The sequence below is a fragment of the Drosophila ficusphila genome, unplaced genomic scaffold (assembly GCF_018152265.1).
Source record: "Drosophila ficusphila isolate 14025-0441.05 unplaced genomic scaffold, ASM1815226v1 contig_791, whole genome shotgun sequence".
Classification (NCBI taxonomy): Eukaryota; Metazoa; Arthropoda; class Insecta; order Diptera; family Drosophilidae; genus Drosophila; species Drosophila ficusphila.
In genome coordinates this window covers 5,543,815-5,563,479 of record NW_025064737.1, presented here as the reverse complement: position 1 = coordinate 5,563,479, position 19,665 = coordinate 5,543,815, and the positions used below count along the sequence as shown (strand labels likewise).

General features: G+C 44.3%; 3 protein-coding genes across 6 annotated transcripts; 2 read left to right on the top strand and 1 right to left on the bottom strand.

The window, feature by feature from the left end:
- The first annotated feature begins 839 nt into the window (after nucleotides 1-839).
- LOC108093360 (putative uncharacterized protein DDB_G0271606) lies at nucleotides 840-4,218 on the top strand. The gene is made up of 5 exons (XM_017193377.1): nucleotides 840-1,048; nucleotides 1,153-1,448; nucleotides 1,503-2,564; nucleotides 2,917-3,137; nucleotides 3,221-4,218. The coding sequence occupies exons 1-5, from the start codon at nucleotides 1,037-1,039 to the stop codon at nucleotides 3,421-3,423; spliced, it is 1,794 nt and encodes a 597-aa protein (XP_017048866.1). The 5' UTR covers nucleotides 840-1,036; the 3' UTR covers nucleotides 3,424-4,218.
- Nucleotides 4,219-5,398: 1,180 nt separating this feature from the next.
- On the top strand, nucleotides 5,399-11,622 carry LOC108093330 (protein hairless). Of its 2 annotated transcripts, none has more exons than XM_017193322.2 (6): nucleotides 5,399-5,598; nucleotides 6,054-6,768; nucleotides 6,830-7,003; nucleotides 7,398-8,152; nucleotides 8,290-9,856; nucleotides 9,956-11,622. In XM_017193322.2, exons 2-6 carry the CDS (start codon nucleotides 6,102-6,104, stop codon nucleotides 9,982-9,984), a joined length of 3,192 nt encoding a protein of 1,063 aa, XP_017048811.1. In that variant the 5' UTR covers nucleotides 5,399-5,598; nucleotides 6,054-6,101; the 3' UTR covers nucleotides 9,985-11,622. The 2 variants fall into 2 exon arrangements, with proteins under 2 accessions (XP_017048811.1, XP_017048812.1); XM_017193323.2 differs by lacking the exon at nucleotides 5,399-5,598 and adding an exon at nucleotides 5,605-5,961.
- Nucleotides 11,623-12,566: 944 nt separating this feature from the next.
- On the bottom strand, nucleotides 12,567-18,214 carry LOC108093328 (phosphatidylinositol 4,5-bisphosphate 3-kinase catalytic subunit delta isoform). Of its 3 annotated transcripts, XM_017193320.1 has the most exons (9): nucleotides 18,185-18,203; nucleotides 18,042-18,125; nucleotides 15,264-17,207; nucleotides 14,993-15,199; nucleotides 14,275-14,868; nucleotides 13,903-14,209; nucleotides 13,668-13,838; nucleotides 13,490-13,609; nucleotides 12,567-13,425 (listed from the first exon to the last, which is right to left on the bottom strand). In XM_017193320.1, exons 3-9 carry the CDS (start codon nucleotides 17,000-17,002, stop codon nucleotides 13,297-13,299), a joined length of 3,267 nt encoding a protein of 1,088 aa, XP_017048809.1. In that variant the 5' UTR covers nucleotides 17,003-17,207; nucleotides 18,042-18,125; nucleotides 18,185-18,203; the 3' UTR covers nucleotides 12,567-13,296. The 3 variants fall into 3 exon arrangements, with proteins under 3 accessions (XP_017048809.1, XP_017048808.1, XP_017048810.1); XM_017193319.1 differs by having other exon boundaries at nucleotides 18,042-18,214; XM_017193321.1 differs by having other exon boundaries at nucleotides 18,115-18,213.
- Between the last annotated feature and the right edge of the window lie 1,451 nt (nucleotides 18,215-19,665).

Below are 19,665 nucleotides of genomic sequence, written 5' to 3'. Positions count from 1 at the left end.
ACCCGTGGTGGGAGCAATGTTGCTATAGCTACCCAACCCCAAGACTTTTGCCGGGCACGCATGCAAAATGGCCATTATCCGGAGGGTTGGCTCAGGTGGTTCAACCCAAAGTCCTGGTCAGGTCTCCACAACCTCAAGTGTAATGGGTCGCCGAAACTTGTTACGCCTTGGAATATTGTGCGCCCCTCTGGGTTTCCTTATTTATTTCAGCACTTTGCGTGCTCAAAATTGTGATTGCCATCATTACTTTCTTAGCATTTTGCATACGATTTGTTGGTAAATATGGCAGAGGCTATTTTAGAAATTAAACTCTAAGCGTTGGAATTAACTTACCGACAAACCGTCGACCATCGTGAGGTCATTATTATAATTGTACTCATTTCAATGTTAAATATTTACCACAAGAAACGTCTAATTGGCTAAAATGCATTAATCTATTTATAGCAATTCTTCAGATCAGAGACCCAAGTAACGAAATCTTAGTAAATTTTTTTTTATAATAATAAGGCGAATTAGGAAATTATTTGCTCTATTTATTTACTTCATTGGTCGTGTTGTAAAAAAGCAAAGCATATTTTATTTGCCAAATGACCGTTACATTTGAATTTATTGCTGCCAAAGCTGTTTACGTTATTGTCTACAGTTTCCGATCGAAAAGGTACAGTTTCTTAAAACTCACATATAAGAGGTTAAAAATCAAATAAAACGAATGATTTTTAATAAATTTGATTTGACGAATTACCTAATGAATTTAAATTCCCAGTTTAAATTATGCAGTCCAATGAGCCGCTTGCCATGTTTTAGTAATTTTCGCGGTCGCCGCGACGGTCACACTGCTGGCCTCCCCCACTTCCTTGCAAGGACAACACAATTAGACGGCGGACACATACACTTTTTTCCCCCGATCTGTGGCCGCCAGCTAGCCCAGTCTCGTCCCCCAACCGACGGGCGAATCCCCAGAGCAGCCGTTGGCCGTTTGAAACCAGGATGCCTCGCAGGCGCCGCACTGATTAGAAAACCGTAGTTCCAGACGAAAATGAACAATTTGGTGAGTGGGCGGTGGCGGGGGGTTCCAGTTCTGGGTGTCTCCTGGCCCGATTGTGTGTATCAATCAGTCAATCGAACTGACAATTTACTGTTCAATCCTTGCAGGAGCACGCAAAGCACTTTTATCCTGACAACTACAAATTGGATCTGTCCGAGACCATGAAGGCGGCTCTGTCCAAAGGACCAGGAGGCGGTGGACCTGGCGGAGGGGGCGTGGCAGGCGGGGACCTGCTGCCCCAGCCAAATGCCGGGATGCCAGGAGTGGGCTATGTGACGGAGAAGCTTTACATGCTGCTGCAGCTATATCTGCAAAACAAAGGCTGGAATCCCAGTGCCGAGTTGCTGCAATGCTTTAGCGATCTTAAGGACAACGCCATGCTTCCCAGTGCTGCCTATTTGCAGTAAGTAGGGAGCAAAATATGATCAACTCCATTCATAACTCGCCATTCTCTTAGGGTCCTGGCCAATCGGCTAACTCTCGACTCCCAGGGACGCCTGATCCTGCGCGACAACGGCAAGATTGTGCTGCCCTTCGAACACTTTGCCAACGCGGTGATGCTGAAGCATATGTCGGGACCACACGGCCTGCACCTCAGTGTGGATGCAACGGTGAGGGCTGTCATTGAGTCGTACACCATAGGAAGGGATCAGTTCGGCATGGAGAAGGAGTTCATCATCGAGGTGGTGCAATCGTGCCCCAGTCCCGCCTGTCGCTACTATAAGAACCACATGGGTATCTCGCCCATGCCCTTTATGGAGCAGCAGTATCCTGGGGTCAACACCCCCGAGTTTCTGCAGCGTTTGTCACACCTGCCGCCCGGCGGAGCAGCTGGTGCCGGACCTGGAAGCTCGGCCGCCGGTTCCGCATCCAGTGTGGCCAGTAGCACCAGTTCGGCAAATGTGGAGATCGATCTGTCCAAGTCAACGGGTGCCAAGGTGCCGCAGGTACCAGTTCCACCGCAGTTGCAGCACTTGACCAAGCAGCAGCAGAGCAGCATCCAGACGCAGCTCTCCCAGATCAGCGCTGCCGCCGTCCACCACCAGCAGCAACAGCAGCAGCAACAACAACAGCAGCAACAACAGCAGCAGCAACAACAAGCAGCAGCCAAGCACCAGCAGCAACTTACTGCGGCCCTAATCCAGCAACAAAACCGTGTGCTCGCCCAGCAGAGTCTCGAGAAGCTTAGCAACCACCTGAGCCCGCTGGAAAAGCAGCGCGTATTCGCCCAGCTGGATCCCAAGCACTTCGATCCCATGGCCGTCGCAGCTGCAGCCGCCAATCTTCAGATCCAGGGATTGATGCAGTCGCAGGCAGTGGCCGCCGCCGTAGCTGCCAACCAGCAGCCACCGCCGGCCACCAGCACATCGGCAGCTGGAGGCTCTGCAGCCGGTCCGCAGACCCATCACGGCCACCATCCTTTGCCTCCGCCATCGCAGTCGCCACATTCGTCCTCTTCGTCTTCCTCTCACTCCTCGCTGGATCAGATTACCCACAAGAACGTGGCCGACTCCTTGCGGTAAGTGAAATTCCCATAATTAGAATAAAATTTGGTAGCAATTGAAATAATTAATAGCTCATTTTATTATTAATAACTTTTTTAAATTCATAAAAAATGTCAATTTAAAATTGGGTATATGCATGGTAAAAGATGAAAAGGGTCATTTTTATATATGTATACTCTTGCCTTTATTATAAAATTGGCTCAAACGAGATTAAAAAATATGTTCAGAAAGGTATTCACCTTTATTTGTATGTTGCATTATTTAATAAAAATGTTTGTGAAAATTGCTGAATTATTTTTACCTAATTACAATCAGATTTGACACTAATTTATTTTAATTATGTTCTTAAATTTTGGCCGATTTCAGCTCTAACCTGGACTCGATAGAGTCGAACAAGGATCTGCTGGCGCTGCACAATGGGGCCTGGGCCACCGGAGACGCCAATCGTATGGACCACTTGGCCGTGGGCCAGGACAAGATAGTGCGGATCTTCGCGGAGCTTATGCGAAACATGTCGCGGATGAAGACGTACATTCGTCCGTCTATGTGCAAGCCCTACGGGAAGCAGAGCGAAAGTCTGCAGAAGAGTGAGTAGCAAAACCGGTTCTGTGTACCAGCGATCTCAGATACTGACCGACTCCTCCTGCTTCCTGCTTCTCCTCCTTTGCAGCCCTCATGGACACCATTCAGATCGTGCAGACGCTGCGCAACTGCCTGCCCGCTCCCCACATACCAGTGTCCTCGTGGAAAAGCGAGAGCGAGGGCAACGTGGGATCAGGAGTGGGCGTGGGCGTTGGAGTGGGGGTTCCACCAGGACTTAACCTGAGTGCAGCCTTGGGTCTCCCATCGGGCAGAGTGGACAACATGCACTAGGCGTTCATCTAGCATCCAGCAATATCTCTAGATACACCCACTCTCACATTCTTCCATCAGTTCGAGAACAATTAGTATTTACACACTGAAACGCGCCTAGACTTTAGGCATAGCAGTTCACCCTCGTAGGCTTGGCTCCAGTTTTCCTTTTAGCAATTATGTGCCATGTTCAACGCAAGACTCGATTTAATTTCCACATTTGACTGACATTTAGGTATACATATGCATCGAATCCTGCGGTTGGATTCGTCTAATTTCATTCTCACCACTCTGGGTTTTCCTATTCGGCATACAAAATTAACAAGCAAAACGGAAAATTAGTTAAACAATTGGCAAAACGTCTGTGATATTTAAATTATGTTGGCAAAACGGAAAACAAAACTAAATTTAATTTACTATTTTGTGTGCCCTCTGTTGTGACATCTTACGATTTACTTTGTGCAATATCTAATAAGTATCTATTCTTAGCCATTCTCTTGCAATCGACGACTTCTCGCCCATATCAAAAGCAACTCGAATATAGCCTATACTTAAACTTACTGATAATCGACATGATAGACGCATAAGGTTTACATTATTTTTTGCATTACACCTTCAGATTTAATTGGAGGTAGGCCGCGACGGCAAACGAGAGATTACGAGTTGTGTTTAAATTTAAGAAGCTGAAGAAGGGTTGTATTCCATATGCAAAGGCTATTTAAATATATATTTTAACCCGCCCGAGCTCATCATTACCAGTAATTTGATAAACGAGCAAACAGTATTATATGCAATAAAAGACACTTGCAACCATAAGTATTTACCTAGCTGAAGTGTGGGAATTTATCGTAACATACCATATTATCGCTTAAAGTTTACCTTCAGAACTTAATAAAGTAAATAAATATTTTATTCTACGATAATAAAATGCTTTTTATTCTTAAGAGCCCCAAATGAAGAAAGTCAGGAATTAATTCCAGAACTGATAAGATAATTTAGTTTTAGCTGTTTCGGCTTGCTAAGCCCGTTATTATTTTCCTAATTTTGTGCAAAAACGAATTCAATTTTTAGAGTTACTTACGTGGATTACATTTAAATTGGTTAAAAGCTTAAATTTTGGTTTTAGGAATACCAAAAACAATACGAGTATTAATAACCGAAATCGAAGAAACTCCACTTCTCCAGTTTCATTTTTAAGTAGTTTTAATTGCAATTAATTTGCCGGACACCAAACTTACTGATTTAGGTAATATCGGCTCCAGTGACAATTAAATAAGCTGGTTTCCCAATTTTATGTTTAAACTATTTATCAACGAGCTCAAGAAAATATTGTTAAGAGCTGTAGTCGATATTGCAAACGAATTTTTTTAAATTTGCGAAATTTTTGAAAACCAACAACAGAAACTTAAAATTATTCTGAAGCGAAGTGTGACTCCCTTTTTTTTAACTTGTCCTGTTTGTAAATAGAAAAAGCCATATTTTTTCTTGAAACTATTTTGAAAATCTGACAAATATTTAAAATCTAAAGTAAAGTCTAATAAGAATCATAACTATTGTTACTGTGTGTTGCTGGCAAAAAAAAAAAAAAATAAATTAAAATCGTTTAGTTTATGTACAAAGGTTGAATCAGAACAGTTTTAAGAAAACTCTCCATTGCAAAAAAAATTTTTATTGATGAAATTTGATACATTTTTTTCACAATATCGTTAATTTTCCGACACTCCAGCTAACATTCGGCGGAGCCTTAAAATTCCGGCTAATTAGCTGGTTTGGAGATTTGGATTTTCCCAGTAATTTTGTCCAGTTCTTCGTAATAAAGAAAAACAAAAAAAGCATTACGTTACTTCGAAAAGAAGTTACAAGAAGCAACGTAGAATGTTTCTATTTCCGCTTGGAAGTCTCGTAACAACGGACTTCCACCAATGATTAACGGGTGGACGACCACGCTGTGGGATGGCTTTTTTAGGAATTTATTAATATAGTCTACTCGCTCCCATCGCCGTCCCGCTCGCTCCGCCTAAAAACCAAGCGCCCCGCACCGAGCTGCGTTTTTCGTTGATAATTTTTAAATTTATTTATTAGTTTATTGGTTGGAAACGGAACTGCCTCCAGACTGCCGCAGACCCCTCCCGGGCGCCCTCGGTCCACCGCCCCCCACTTTTGCAGACCATCGGCTATCGATGTGTCCGCCTGACGGTAATTGGAGAACGTTTTTTCCATTTTATCTCCACCTTGTCCGCACTTCGTTTTGTGCTCTCTTTGTGCGCTGCCCCCGCTCAACGTTTGGGCCTCAAAAAATAGAAAATCAAGTAGTCCCGCCGTGTGTGCCTGTGAAATCGGTTAAATACCGCCCAATGGGCCAGTGGCCAAAATGCAATAAGAATATGAGTGTGCAATAATAATCGAGAACTGTGCCCCAAAACATGAAAATGGTGCTAGACGCTCCTAACGCCGTGCCGAGCTGGCATATTTTGCTTAGCGACGCCGTCGGCGCCGTTTTTTCCGGCCGCGAACTCTACGCGAGGAATTTACAACAAAAACAATGAAATAAAAAATATGGTATTTAAATTGTGCATTGAAAACGATTCGGTTTGGAAATGCGAAGTAGCGCTAAATGTCGTCGATGCCAACAATTGTGTTTCTCTTTGAAGGCCCTGTCTAAATGACGTCACAAGCGTAACAGAGTGCAACAGACAACAATGACCGATGAGCATAAAAGTAACATTAACAGTAACAGCAGTAACAACTCCAGCAACAACAATAACAGCAATAACAACAACAACGCAGCAAGTAGTAGCAGCAGCAACAACAACGGCAACGAGAGCAACAGCAGCAGCAACAACACTAGTAGCATAATTGCAGAGGCGGCCGCCAAGTTTCTACTGAAAAATGGCCTGAACGGCAGCAGCAACAGTGGTTTTGCACCTCTGCCACCGCCCCTGCCCGCCAACACCAGCAGGACGACCACGCCCACGTCTACTGCAGCGCCTACGACCACGCCCACGACTTTATCCTGCAGCTCATCCACAACCTCAAATGGCTTTTTGCCGCATGTCAAGACGCCCAAAAGTAGTAGCATCATGGCTGCATCAGCTGCAGTGGCAGCCAGCCTCGTTGGAGCTACTGCATCCAAGCCCCCGACCATCGATGTTCTGGGCGGCGTCCTGGACTACAGTTCCTTGGGCGGAGCAGCCACTGGTACTCTGCCCACCACTGCAGCAGCAGCAGCGACAGCCGGATCAGTAAAGATCGGCAAGACCAGCAGCTCCGGCGGCAGTTTTGATATGGGCAGGACTCCAATATCGACGCAAGGCCACAGCAACAACACCTGGGGCGGCTGCGGCGGCCGTTTGCAGTTCTTTAAAGGCAAGTTCTATTCTAATTTCTAGCAATGTTAAAAACTAACGTTCAAAACTTTTTCGGGCAGATGGCAAATTTATATTGGAACTTGCACGATCCAAGGATGGCGACAAAAGCGGCTGGGTCTCGGTTACACGGAAGACCTTCCGCCCTCCATCGGCGGCCACCTCGGCCACTGTGACCCCAACGTCGGCGGTGACCACAGCGTATCCAAAGAATGAGAACTCCACATCGCTAAGCTGTACGTAACACAGGGAATGAATGTTTCTGCGGAAGGATACTTTTATAATTCCTATTGGAAACATAATTGAATTAGTGTACTTTTAGCCAGACCAATTTATCCTTTTTTTAGAACCAAAATGTGCTTCTGAGCTCAAATGGTTTAGAAGACACGTGTAGTATAAAGTCCGATTGCATACACATACAAGTTCAAACTGAAATTGTCTTTGTAGATATATTCAAAATCAACTAAATTTTGCAAAGCTTAAGTATTATTTTTCTCAGAAATGTCTTTCCATGTTTTTTTTTTATATATTTATCCTAAAATCCTTATTATTGCCAAATCAGTCCAGCAAAATGTGTTGTGTTGTCCTGCAAGCAAAAGTTATCCATCAATAATGTCCCCTTTTTTACAGTTTCGGATGACAACAGCTCGATACAATCTTCGCCCTGGCAGCGCGATCAGCCCTGGAAACAGTCCCGACCCCGCCGAGGAATATCCAAGGAGCTGTCGCTTTTCTATCACCGCCCGAGGAACAGTGCACTTGGACGGGCTGCACTGCAGACAGCTGCTCGCAAACGGCGACGACCCCATGAGCCGTTGACCAACAGCGAGGAGCAGCAGCCCATTTTCGAGACAGCTATCAAGGCGGAAAATGGCGACGATACTCTGAAGGAAGAAGTTGCAGAGACCGTTGAAGGTGGCGCTGAGGCGGAAACATCCGCTACTGAGATTAAAACTGAAAAATCGGAAACGATCAAAGGCGAGGAAGATACTGAAGGATGTGAAAAGGAGTCCAAGAAGGAGGTTACCGATAACAACGAGTTAAAAACAGGAGATCCTCCTCCAAAAGTGGATGCGGAACCGAAGAAAGAGACTGTGGAAAAAATGAACACGAGCGAGGATGAGGAAGCCCTGGCTGCACCGCCCACATCCATAAGTTCTGTGAACGGTGATCTTAACGGCGACCTCAAGGCGAGAGTCGGTAAACCAAAGCCGAAACCGCGGGCTAAGCTCAGTAGCATCATCCAGAAACTAATTGATGGGGTGCCAGCACGTCTGGAGCAAATGTCCAAGACACCAGCGGCAGCAAGCACAACGACTGCGGCGGCAGCAGAGCGGAGCGGAAGCGGAGCCATTGGCAGTCTGGGTCATTCCATGACGCACAAGGTAAGTTATCTGAGATTTAAATAGGCTAGTTTAACATTAAGAATCATATTTTGTCAATGATATTGAAGGAAATTGTTCCTATAAGAGCGAAATAGCGAACCTAAATGAAACATTGATTTTGTTTATATTTCCTTCAGGTTTCTCCGCCCTCGTCAGCATCAGCAGCCAGCCGTCTAGTCGAGTACCACCACCAGCATGTCTCGCCCAGAAAGCGGATACTGCGCGAGTTTGAGAAGGTATCGTTGGAGGACAACGGTTGCGCGAATAACGGCAGCGCTGGAGGAAGCAGCGGCGGAGCGGGCGGCAAGCGAAGCCGGGCAAAGGCTTCCTCCACCTCGTCTCCGGCGGGCAAGGCTTCGCCGATGAACCTGGCCCCTCCCCAGGGAAAGCCGAGTCCCAGTCCCAACTCCACCTCATCCAGTACTTCCCCAGCCGCGGTGTCCACGCAGCCAACGCGGCTAAACAGCTCCTACAGCATTCACTCTCTGCTAGGTGGGAGCAGTGGCAGCGGCAGCTCATCATCCTCGTCAGGCAAGAAGAGCGGCGACCATCCGGCGGCTATTATCAGCAATGTGCACCATCCGCACCACTCCCTGTACCAGCCCAGCTCATCGAGCTACCCACGCGCGCTGCTCGCCTCGCCCAAGTCTCCAGATGTGAGCGGCAGCAACGGAGGAGGTGGTAAGTCCCCGTCGCATGCTGGGACCAAGAAGCGTTCGCCACCGTACACTGCGGGCTCGCCTCTGCCCGTGGACTATGGGCACTCTTTCTACAGGGATCCCTATCCAGGAGCAGCTCGTCCTTCCACAGCAAGCTCGGCGTCACAGGATCTATCGCCGCCGCGCTCTTCGCCAGCCTCGCCCGCCACGACGCCGCGCACCGTGCCTAAAAAAACTGCATCCATTCGTCGTGAGTTCGCCTCACCGTCGGCCAGCAGCAGTAGCTGTCCATCGCCCGGCGACAGGAGTGCCTCACCTCCGGACCGGCGGCACATGCAGCAGCACTTGCAGCGCAGCTCGCCGCTGCACTACTATATGTATCCGCCACCGCCCCAGGTGAATGGCAACGGTTCGGGCGGCAGTCCGACATCGGCACCAGTGACATCGGGCAGCAGTGCAGCTGCAGCTGCGGCGGCAGCAGCGGCAGCGGCCGCCTACATTCCCTCGGTGGTGTCGCCCTCGCTCTACCATCCCTACATATCCACTCTGGCGGCGCTGAGGCATAATCCGCTGTGGATGCACCATTATCAGGCAGGAGCATCGCCCCTATTGCCGCCACATCCACAGGCCGGCAGTTCGGCGGCTGCCGCTGCTGCAGCAGCTGCTGCCGCTGCTAGATTATCGCCTCAATCGCCCTATCACGCGTTCGCGTACAACGGAGTGGGACCGGCCGCTGTGGCGGCTGCAGCTGCTGCCGCCGCCTTCGGACAGCCCGCCCCAAGTCCCCACACGCATCCGCACCTGGCCCATCCGCACCAGCATCAGCACCCGGCTGTACTGACCACCCACCACTCGCCCGCTCACCTGGCCACGCCAAAACTGACTGATAGTAGTACCGACCAAATGTCTGCAGCGTCCAGTCATCGCACCGCCTCCACTTCGCCGAGCAGCTCGAGCGCATCCGCCTCCTCCTCGGCGGCCACTTCCGGCGCCAGCTCCTCAGCAATGTTTCATACTAGTAGCCTAAGGAATGAACAAAGTTCAGGTGGGTACTAAGATCTAATTACCTGTACTAAGTTACTAAATAATGGACCGATTTAAGAGCAAGAAAAACAATATGAACGACTTTATTTTTCTCCCCCAGACTTACCACTGAATCTGTCAAAGCACTGAGACATACATACGCCCCAGCAGCCCCAGTTTCTGGGCCAACCATCGTGTTAAGTACATTATCGCACTAGTAGCGCTTAAGACGACATTCAACTACACGTAACACTATTTTATAGGTTCTCTGCTAGTTTAGTTATAACCTAATTGTTTTAGCCTAAGTCTAATTGTACGTTCTCAATTAGGGCCGAACATTTAAATAACAACAAAGAAAAGAGAAGAAAAACTAAGAGATAATAACTCAACTATGTTTTTAACCCGTTCCAGAACTTTTTATACAAACAGTTAAAAAATGGAATTTTCGACGAACATATTAAATATGCAAAGGAATTTTATTCTATGCCGACTAATGACAAGTAATACTAACAAAACTTTTTCTATAGGATGTATAAAATGCAAGTCTTGAAGAATCTCAAAAAAGAGTTACGTTTTTTCATCAAAACATTTCCTTGAAACAGACTGAACCTGATTTTTTAGAAAAAAAAAAGAAAAACTTAGTTACGGATCGCAGCATATAACTTTTAAAAGTATATTTAACTACAAGAACAGAATTTTATAAAAAGCGTGTGCCTTTCAAGATGAAAATAAAACTAGGGATACAAAAATTAATATGTAAACCAGAAAACAAATTTACTAGAAAAAAATATAAATATGCAAACTTTTACAGATATTCTGTGGTAAAACATTAGATATCGTCAATATCGAGGTCCAAAAAAGCAATCGACAGCAATTTGTATTAGGTAGATTGTATACAATTTTAAACGCCGGTTTCTCGAGTACCTCTCAACTTTTCTCAGACAAATAAGGTTCGTCCATGTGAAAAGTAACTCTAAGAAGTACACAGACTGCCAGGAACACAGCTGATTCAATGTGCATTTTGGTTCACAATTTATTGTTTCTTAAGTTAGTTAGGCACTTGTGAAACCGGACCTAATTGTTTGAGTAAAAATTTATATTAAGTTTTTGAATTGATTTTTATTTTGAATTTTAAATGAGTTCAAAAATGTATAAATTTAAAAATTGCAGTGATGCCTATAATTTACAGACTTTTAATGAGTTTTATAATGTACCCGAAACTCATTGTCAGTCTCTAAAAATTAATTTCCTAACAAAAAAATATTTTTAAAAATTTTAAATTTTAAGTTTATTTTGATTGAGTCTTTGAATGTACAACGTGACCAATATTCTAATTAAGTATAACTTTACCTGACGCAAATTTGCTGTCAATGCTGTCCAATGAAACCCAAATGAAAATGTACAAAAATTCACATATACAAAATATTTACAAAAATCGAAAGAGGATCCTTAACAGACAAATTCAAACCGGAATTCGTACAACTGAAACTGATACAAATAAAAAACATATTCCTAACGCAAAAAGACAAAAACAAAACGCGGTTTCTCATATTTTCTAAATTATTTATATAAATCAAATGACTATTTATATATACTGATACGTTAATGTGTAAGTAAATAGGTTTAATTGTAAATACAGTATTTTTACACAAAAACAAAGCAAACCGATACACGAGAAATAACCACTATATTTAATATAACTATTTTTATAACGGATTTTAACAAAATACTGTATATTTTGTATCTGATGACACAGAATAAAAACAAAAGGATTCCATTAAAGGTCAAGAAAAGTTTGCACAAGTCCGATTGAAATTTGCTTAGTCTTTTTCTGAAATTGTTAATAATATTCTTGCTGGTTATGAAAAATCAAAAAAGAATTTATAAAAAAAGCCAGCTAGAAGACTTTTAGGCAATTGCAATTGGGCGACCATTTTTAGTAAGCGTTATGAAAAAGATAACCTAAACGAATATAAACAAATTTCCATGAAAAATTCCATTCGGTTTTTACTACCTACTGATTAGTTAGCTAGGCTTTTAGGGACTATTATTTTATTTTAATTTTAAAACGGTACTGTGTACGACGTTTTTGTTTTTGGATCGTAGTGTTTATAATTTAAATAGTTGCTATCGTCGAACACATGTACTATGTGCATTGTCGAACAATGTGCGCAAACCCGAAAACAATGTTGGCAAAAAGTGAAATATAAAAAAGTAAGCAAAGGGTTTCAAAATACTTCATCTCTTGATGTCGAAATGTTTGTAAAGTAACGGAAACAAAATTAATATTAAAGAAATATATTTTATATAGGTATATATATTGAAACTGAATAATTGATGTCAATAAAAACTTATACTAAATGTATGTAAAGGCGCTTGTACCACCACAAATGTATCTGCTCGCTTTAGCTCAACATTCTTGAGAAGCTGCATTAGACTTACATAGCAACAATTGGTTTGTCCTCGCGCGCCCAGCACACTGTGGGGAAAATTGTGGCTGAGTAAATTAGGGTAAGAGTGGATCTGGAGGTTGGGCTATCGGCAGGAGCAAACAAGAAAACAGCGACACTCACATTCCCCAACAGTAGTTTGATCTCAGGCGTCTTTTCCAGTTGCAATGCCGCTTTCGAATTGATATCCTTCATCTATTGCGAGCTACTTAGAAATTGTGGTCCTTTCACCTCGGAACACATCTGATCCAAAGATCTATTCCCATAAATAAACAACTGGCATTGTTGGTACGTAAACGTAGAAGCACATTATGTATCTATATTTTCCTTTTCGTTTAAATTGTATACATTCGTTCGTTTATGTATTTAAGTTGTTTCATTTAATTGTAGTTGTCCAACGATTTACAAAATACATTACAAATATTAGAGAACTGATGTTAAAATGAAACCGGAAAACACAAAACTGCTGATTTGTTGCTGGCGACAGAAGCAGACATAAATTAATGTACACAATTAATCGCAATTTAGGGATAGAAAATCGTTGATTGTAAACTTATAGAGTTAATGACCTTAAATTAATATAGCATAATAGGATACAATTTTTGCACGTTCATGCGAGTGCGCATGTGTGGGGTGCTTAAACAACAATTGATTAAAAGACAACAAAGTCCAAGGGTCACTGAATGAGGGGCGATAAATGATTAGAATTACAAGAATAGGTGAACACGTAAATGTACAAAGTAACAGTAAAGTATATTGGAGCACTTGTGGATTATCATCTATGGGTGAGGGGTCTGTCTGTGTGGGGGGCTTATCTCGGCCTAACATAGTGAACACATAGTTTTGAACTTCATGAGTTGGATACAAAATTGTACTACGCCTGTTGCAGAGGCTCAGAAAGGCAGGCAGGAAAGAAAAGTGACGTGGTAAGTGGGGTTGTTTGTGGGCGCATGGTAGGTTGACTTCGATACGATCGTGTTGCCAAGTTCTTGATGTCGATGTAGTTGTCTGTTTACTGTTTGTTGTTTTTGGAGAAGTTGTGCGAGGCCCAATTAAGGGAAGTCTTCCAGGAGTTAACCAAAGCTTCGCTGAATTTCGCTTGGAAATGTTCGCGTGCTTTTTCTTCCGTATAATCCAGCACCTGAAACAGAATTCGAGAATGATATAGTGCAACACTCCTTTAAATTTGGCAATCTGCAGCTTACTAAAGTTTCACGTAGGTAGTTCAAGTCCTTTTCGGATGACAGTTCTGGCAGTCCCGTTGAAATCATCATTGAGAACAGCGATAAAATAAGGCAGCCGTGTTTACGTAAAACTAAAAAGGCCTGCAAGTGTATACAGTATTAGTATCTTGCCTAATGATGAATTTATAAATGAACTTACGCGCTCGCACAATTTCTGAAAGTGACAAAACTCTTTCGCCTCGCGGTCGGTGCAGCCCTTGTTGATCACATATACAAAATCATGGGTCAACACGAAGGGCACCCGCTCACGGCGCACCTTAAACTTTTCCTTGAAATGGCCCAAGATGTGCCCAAAGTCAATGTGGAAAAGCTGCAATAAAGATGCAAGATTAAAATAAGTTTCTTGGAAAAATCACCGGCAGGGTATTACTAACCTGTCCGTTTTTTTTGACCATTATATTGTCCGAGTGCCGATCGGCCACACCCAGCACATAGGTGGCCACACAGTAGCCAGCACAGCTGAGGGTGAACTCGTTGATGGCCTTGTTTAGCTTGTCGGCGGTCCTATTGTGCTCCTTGAGCCAACTGAGGAGGGACCCTTTTTTGAATGGTGACGTGGCCGAGAACATGCCCTTCTCTTTCTGAATGTTGGCAATAGTCTCTGCGTGCCGCACCACCTCGATCATGCCGAGGCGCTGGTCCATGCTTATGCAGTTGTAGATATTCATGCGGAAGTCCAATCTGGAGAAGAGTATGAAATCGATAATCGAAGACCTATACGTTTTTCATAGAGATTATTAGCTTACCCATCGTTTTTCCACAGCTTGTCCATCACTCTAAGCATCTGCAGCGTAAGCATGTCCTGGCGCAGATCATCTCCATTCTTAAAAATTATGTGCACATCACTGGAGTTAACGTCTGCGTTTTGAAATACCACCCACAGCGGGCGCATCTTGCTGTCCATCACCTTGCACCGGTCTGAAATAACCCCGCTGCACCGGAAGCTTGGGTTGAGTGGGTTCTGGATGTTCTGAAAGACCGCCGAGTTGCGCTGGTCCCTAAGAAAGTTTTGCAGCACGGCCTTCACCTTCTCCTTGCTGCTACCTCCGTGAATGGCAATCAGGGACCCCTGTTTCAATTTCTCCAGCACGTGCAGCTGCTTGCGGAGTGGCGCCACATGATGTTTGCAGCCCTTGAGGTATACCTCTAGTAGGAGTCCGAACCGAGTCTGGATGGACGGCGTCTGCATCTCTGAGCGCAGGTGCCAGAAGAAGTAGTGGCCAATGCGCTGGTTTCGCAGCGCTCGCTCCAAAAGAAACACTACCAAATCGCTCTCCAGATACGATTCGTGTTTGATAGCCTGGACCAGTTGCAGCAGGTACAACAGTAGGTCTTCGTCCCTAAGAAAAGAGGATTGCCTTAATAACATCTCAAGACGATCTTTAAAAATGATTAACACTTGCGATTGTTCTTGATTACTTTATTCTTAATTTTGTGAACAACCTTTTTATGGTTATTACTTACTTGAGGAGTTGTAAACACCGGATGGCAAATCGTCGTACGGCTGGGTCTGGATAGGCATAGTCCAGCAGCTCTAGGGAGCGTTCTATGGAAATAAGCGGCCACTGCTTAAGCAGGTACCATATGTCGGCAACATCGTCGCGCTCCTTCCAGTAGACGCAGTGAAGCAGTATGGAGAGCTCCTCTGGGACCTCGCGCATGATGTCGTTTCTGCAAACATCGAATATGAAATAACTTCAGGGACCAAAAGGACAAGGGTATATTTATTTTGTACCTGCGTTCCCAAATGGCATTGCGATCCTGATCAACCATTTCGTAGATCTTGTCCAGTCCCGTGTAATTGGCCAGTAAGTCTTTCAGTTCCTTAAGCGGTTTCTCCGGTTGCTGTTGCAGCAGATTCTCCTTTCGGGTGGCCTGCGCCCGATCCGCGGCGTACTGCAGCACCACCTCCTCGGAGGGGTAAACCACGTTTCCGGATCCGCTGTGGAATGTCAGCTCCACACGGGCGCACTCCTCCTTTCGCGGGTTGGGTTCAATAGTGCTCAACGGGTGGAACACCTCGACCGATTGGATGTCGTCCGCGTATGTCCACGTGTACAGCGTTTGGCGACCGGAGCGCAGGTTGTCCTTGTAGTCAAACAGCGTGGTGTTAACCCAGGCCAGCGGGTTCTTGTTGTAAGAGACATCCTTGAGAGCGGTGTCCTTGTTGTTAGACGACTTCTTCGAGCGCGACATCTTGGTCACCTCAAAGATCACAATGCAGAGGCGTGTCATTCGCGGCAGGTTGCGCATCTGTATGTCGAAGTCCATCGCCAGATCGTTGAACAGGAAAGTGTTTGAGTTGTTGTTCGGCGCATCCGCCGACCGCTGTGCGCACAGCTTCTGCTCACCGTGGAAAAGGCCCACATGGACGCCCACCTTGAAGGCACGCGTACGGTCGTAGTTCACGTTTGAGATGCTGTGCAGCGTCAGCTGGAAGTAGTTGCCCATGTCCCACAGCGACGAGGGCGTCTTGGGGAGCAGGGCAGGTTGCTTCTTCGGCGGTGGTCGTTTCGGCACCATCGCCTGCTCGTTGTGGTGATTGATGTACGACTCCAGTCGGTACACCAGCTGCAGCACCACATTGGGCACCGCCGTATCCGAGAGTGTTTCTTGGATATACAGGAACTGAATCAATGGATAGTCGCCGAGCAGGTACTCGTCGCGACCGCTCACCTTGAGTATATAGTCGGTGGCACGGTCATTCATCTTCATCTGCGATCGGTTCATCTTCTGCAGCGTGCTCTCCGTGAGGGTGAGGGGTGTGTCCTGTTCGTTCACGGACAGTGTGAAGGAGCTCTGGTCAAGCTCGTTCTTCACCACGATGAGAAAGGTCCGGGTTTGGTGGCGTTCCCGTATCAGTTCGGGCATCTTTGAGGAGTTCGCCAGGCGCAATGGGTGCTCGTACAGTAGGCGCTGCTGCCAAGTGTATACATTTCTCTCCATCTCGATGCTATCGGTTATCTGCATCATGCTCAACCGAAAGTCGTCGATCTCTGGCGTGCCCTGCGTCCTATGGTGGTCGAAAGACTGGCCGATCATCCCGCTGACCATCTTGGTCAACTCGTAGTCGCTGGAAATGCTGTTGGTGTCGGTGCGATCGCCGAGGACAAGGAGTCCAAAGTAGGGCTGTACCTCGGACAGTCGCTTCGTTTCGTCCGTGTACGGTTCGATGTTGAATGCGGAGATGCCGTACACTTGGTACTCGCAGGCCTCCTTGATCACATGACTCAGCGCCATCTTCTTGCCCTGGCTGACCATCTCCGCCTTGATCAGCTGGATGGTGGTGGCCGGGGTGACCCGCAGGCCCAGCGCGGATCCATTGGGCAGCATGCATATAAGATCTACCCAGTCCGGGGGCTCGTTCTTCCACAGATTGAATGAGAAGGGCATGTAGGGCAGGTCCAGGTCTTCCACCGGTGGCTCATACCTCATTTGGAGCTCGGCGTAGGCCAATTGCCGGTTGTCCATCATGGCGACGATTGTGTTTGAGGATCACCAGTTCCTTCTTCCTACTGGCAATTCCTTAGGGTTTCTTTGTAGTAAATCAGGCTAGACTTTTCCGCTTTGCATGCAATTTTTAGTGGGGCTCTCGCTCCTTTCGTTATCAAGAGACTGTTGTTTTCAAAGTTTTCCATTTAAATCAACTCGCCAATCGCGTTGTTGGTCATGCCGATCTCTGCGAATAATAAATCAGAAGGTGGCGCCGGGTTGCGCAAAATCGATTACCGATCTATTGTTTTGGTGTTTAATTACGGAAATTACTTCAAAATTCACCGCCCACAAGTTGATAAGAAGGTGCCCACTATTTTTCCACTCAAGATCTGTAGAGATCCCTCGTAAAAGTGAGTCGGTTTTATCCGCCTTTAACCAACCGGGATAATCCCATGAATTTAAATTAGAAAACGTTGCAAGAAACTGCCTCTAATCGTTGTTTCTTCTTAATTAAGGCAAAAACGCTGACTTTATATTTAGTATGAATCACACAGTCATAAGTTCGGGGGTGGGGTTGGAGGGGAGGGGTCAACTTGAAAACAAAAACAAGAATAAAGCACAGGCACACAAGGCGACTTTTTAATGCCCTAACTTGTTTTAAAAAGAGGAAAAGGACAGTATTTGTTGTTATTTTTGGGAATAATCAGACATATTTAAAAGGGTAGTTGATAACAGAAGGGATAAAAAAAACGCGTGGCCTTTTCAAAAACGTTTAAAAAGCAAAGGATCACGGTCTATCACCAAACAGGTGGAGTTCGAATCGCGGGAAGGGTATGCAAAAAGTTACGCGGCACCGATGTCTCATCTCTAAGTCGCGATGCCACAGAAAGGGAAATTGCATTTGGGCGATTAGGAAAGCAGTTAAAACACACAAATCCCGACTATTTTAACCGATTTTCACTGCCATTATGGCCTGGCCCGTTTGTTTTTGTTTTTCATCTCCATTTTGCCCTCGCCTTTATCGCGTTATTTTTCCCTTTTTTTGGGTGTGAGCTGCGCAGTTGCTCCCGCTTCTTACTTGTTTTCCCGCACCGGCACTCAGTTCTGGGCAAATTCGGACACTCCGCTACATTATTGTTTATTAAACGCACCGTTCCATCGGCTAACAATAAAGTTTGATTTTAATATATTTAATTATTTTTATTTGTATTGTTGAGTTACGTGCTGTTATGCGTCTGTTAACCGTCACAGGGTGACTGCAGCTGCCACAGGGTGTGCTATGCAGATGAGATCAAAATACAAATGCCATAAAAAATACCAGAAACAGTGACTGTCCACCGAAATAAAGGACATGCACCTATGACAACCTTAGAATGCCCTAACCGTTAGAGCCTAACGTGTTTTTAAAAAAAGTTAAAGGGCAGCATTTTGTCTTAATTTTGGGAAAGAAAGCAGTCGTATCACAATGGATAGTTATAATTAGAGATTGGATAGTTATGCACGAAAAAATGCCAAAATAAGCATGCAATATGCACGAAAAATAGCAAAATATGCTCAAGAAAAATGTGATGGAAAGACGATTCTTTTTTTCAAAACTAGAAAGACGATTCTTTTTTTCAAAACTAAAGTTTTGCACAGATCTACATTGAACTCAGACAAATTTGGTCCTGGTTTTGGTTTAAGATCCGATATTGACGATTGGCTTCCCTACTTTGTGTTTCAATGATGCAATAAGCTGCTTTACTTGGAATATTTTTTTCCTTGAACTGCACATTCACAATACGTACAAAATAAAACTGACCCATCAGACCGAAATACTTTGGGAATTTCGGCTTTCATACACAATATAAATTTAACGCGCGTTAAATGAGCCATCAATGTACCCAGTGTTGATTATTTGATGATAATAAACATCTTGAAAGCCAAGATGATTAATTCCACGCTTTGCTGTTTTTTGTTGTTATTCGTATCATAATGATTTTCATATGTCACAGCTAAACTATTATCAGTTTTTAGATGAATGAAATATTAAAATATGCTCTAACATGCACTTTCGATCAAAATATGCTCTAAGGAAAGAAATATGCACAATATGCATGCAACATGCATTTGCATGACTATCCGAGCTCTAGTTATAATGCTTTACAATTTCAAGTACACTTCAAAGGTAGGGGATCAAGTCCGATGTAAATCCATTAATAATTAAAAAAATATATATATTTTCCAAAGTAAGCTAGATTATTATTAAATATAATTTTTTTTTAAGATATTGTACAACTAATTATACTAGTACTCGTGGAGTATCAGGAGAGAGCTTTGTCAGCCCTGCGCCGAAGATAGTATGGCCAAATGTTGTATGCTTTTGGGCGCTCTCTTAAATTGTTGCGCGGGTTTTGTTATGGCGTAGGATTTAGCAAAATAATTTATTTTATGATTGTTTATGATTATAATTATTTCTATTATTGCCATTCGTGTAAATAAGCGCTTCATTTATGTTATAAAAAGCGAGAATTCGTATAACATTTTTTATTTGATCACAATCAAAAAGAGAAACTCAGGATCTAAAACATTGGAAAATTGGTCATGCCTTAATTTAAGCTGACTAATAGGTTATACTAAGTGAGCTTATCGTTATCTTAAACTTCCCGTTTTGCTTTGATTTTTATTTTAAGCAATTGATTTTGTAATCGAACCATTTGGAG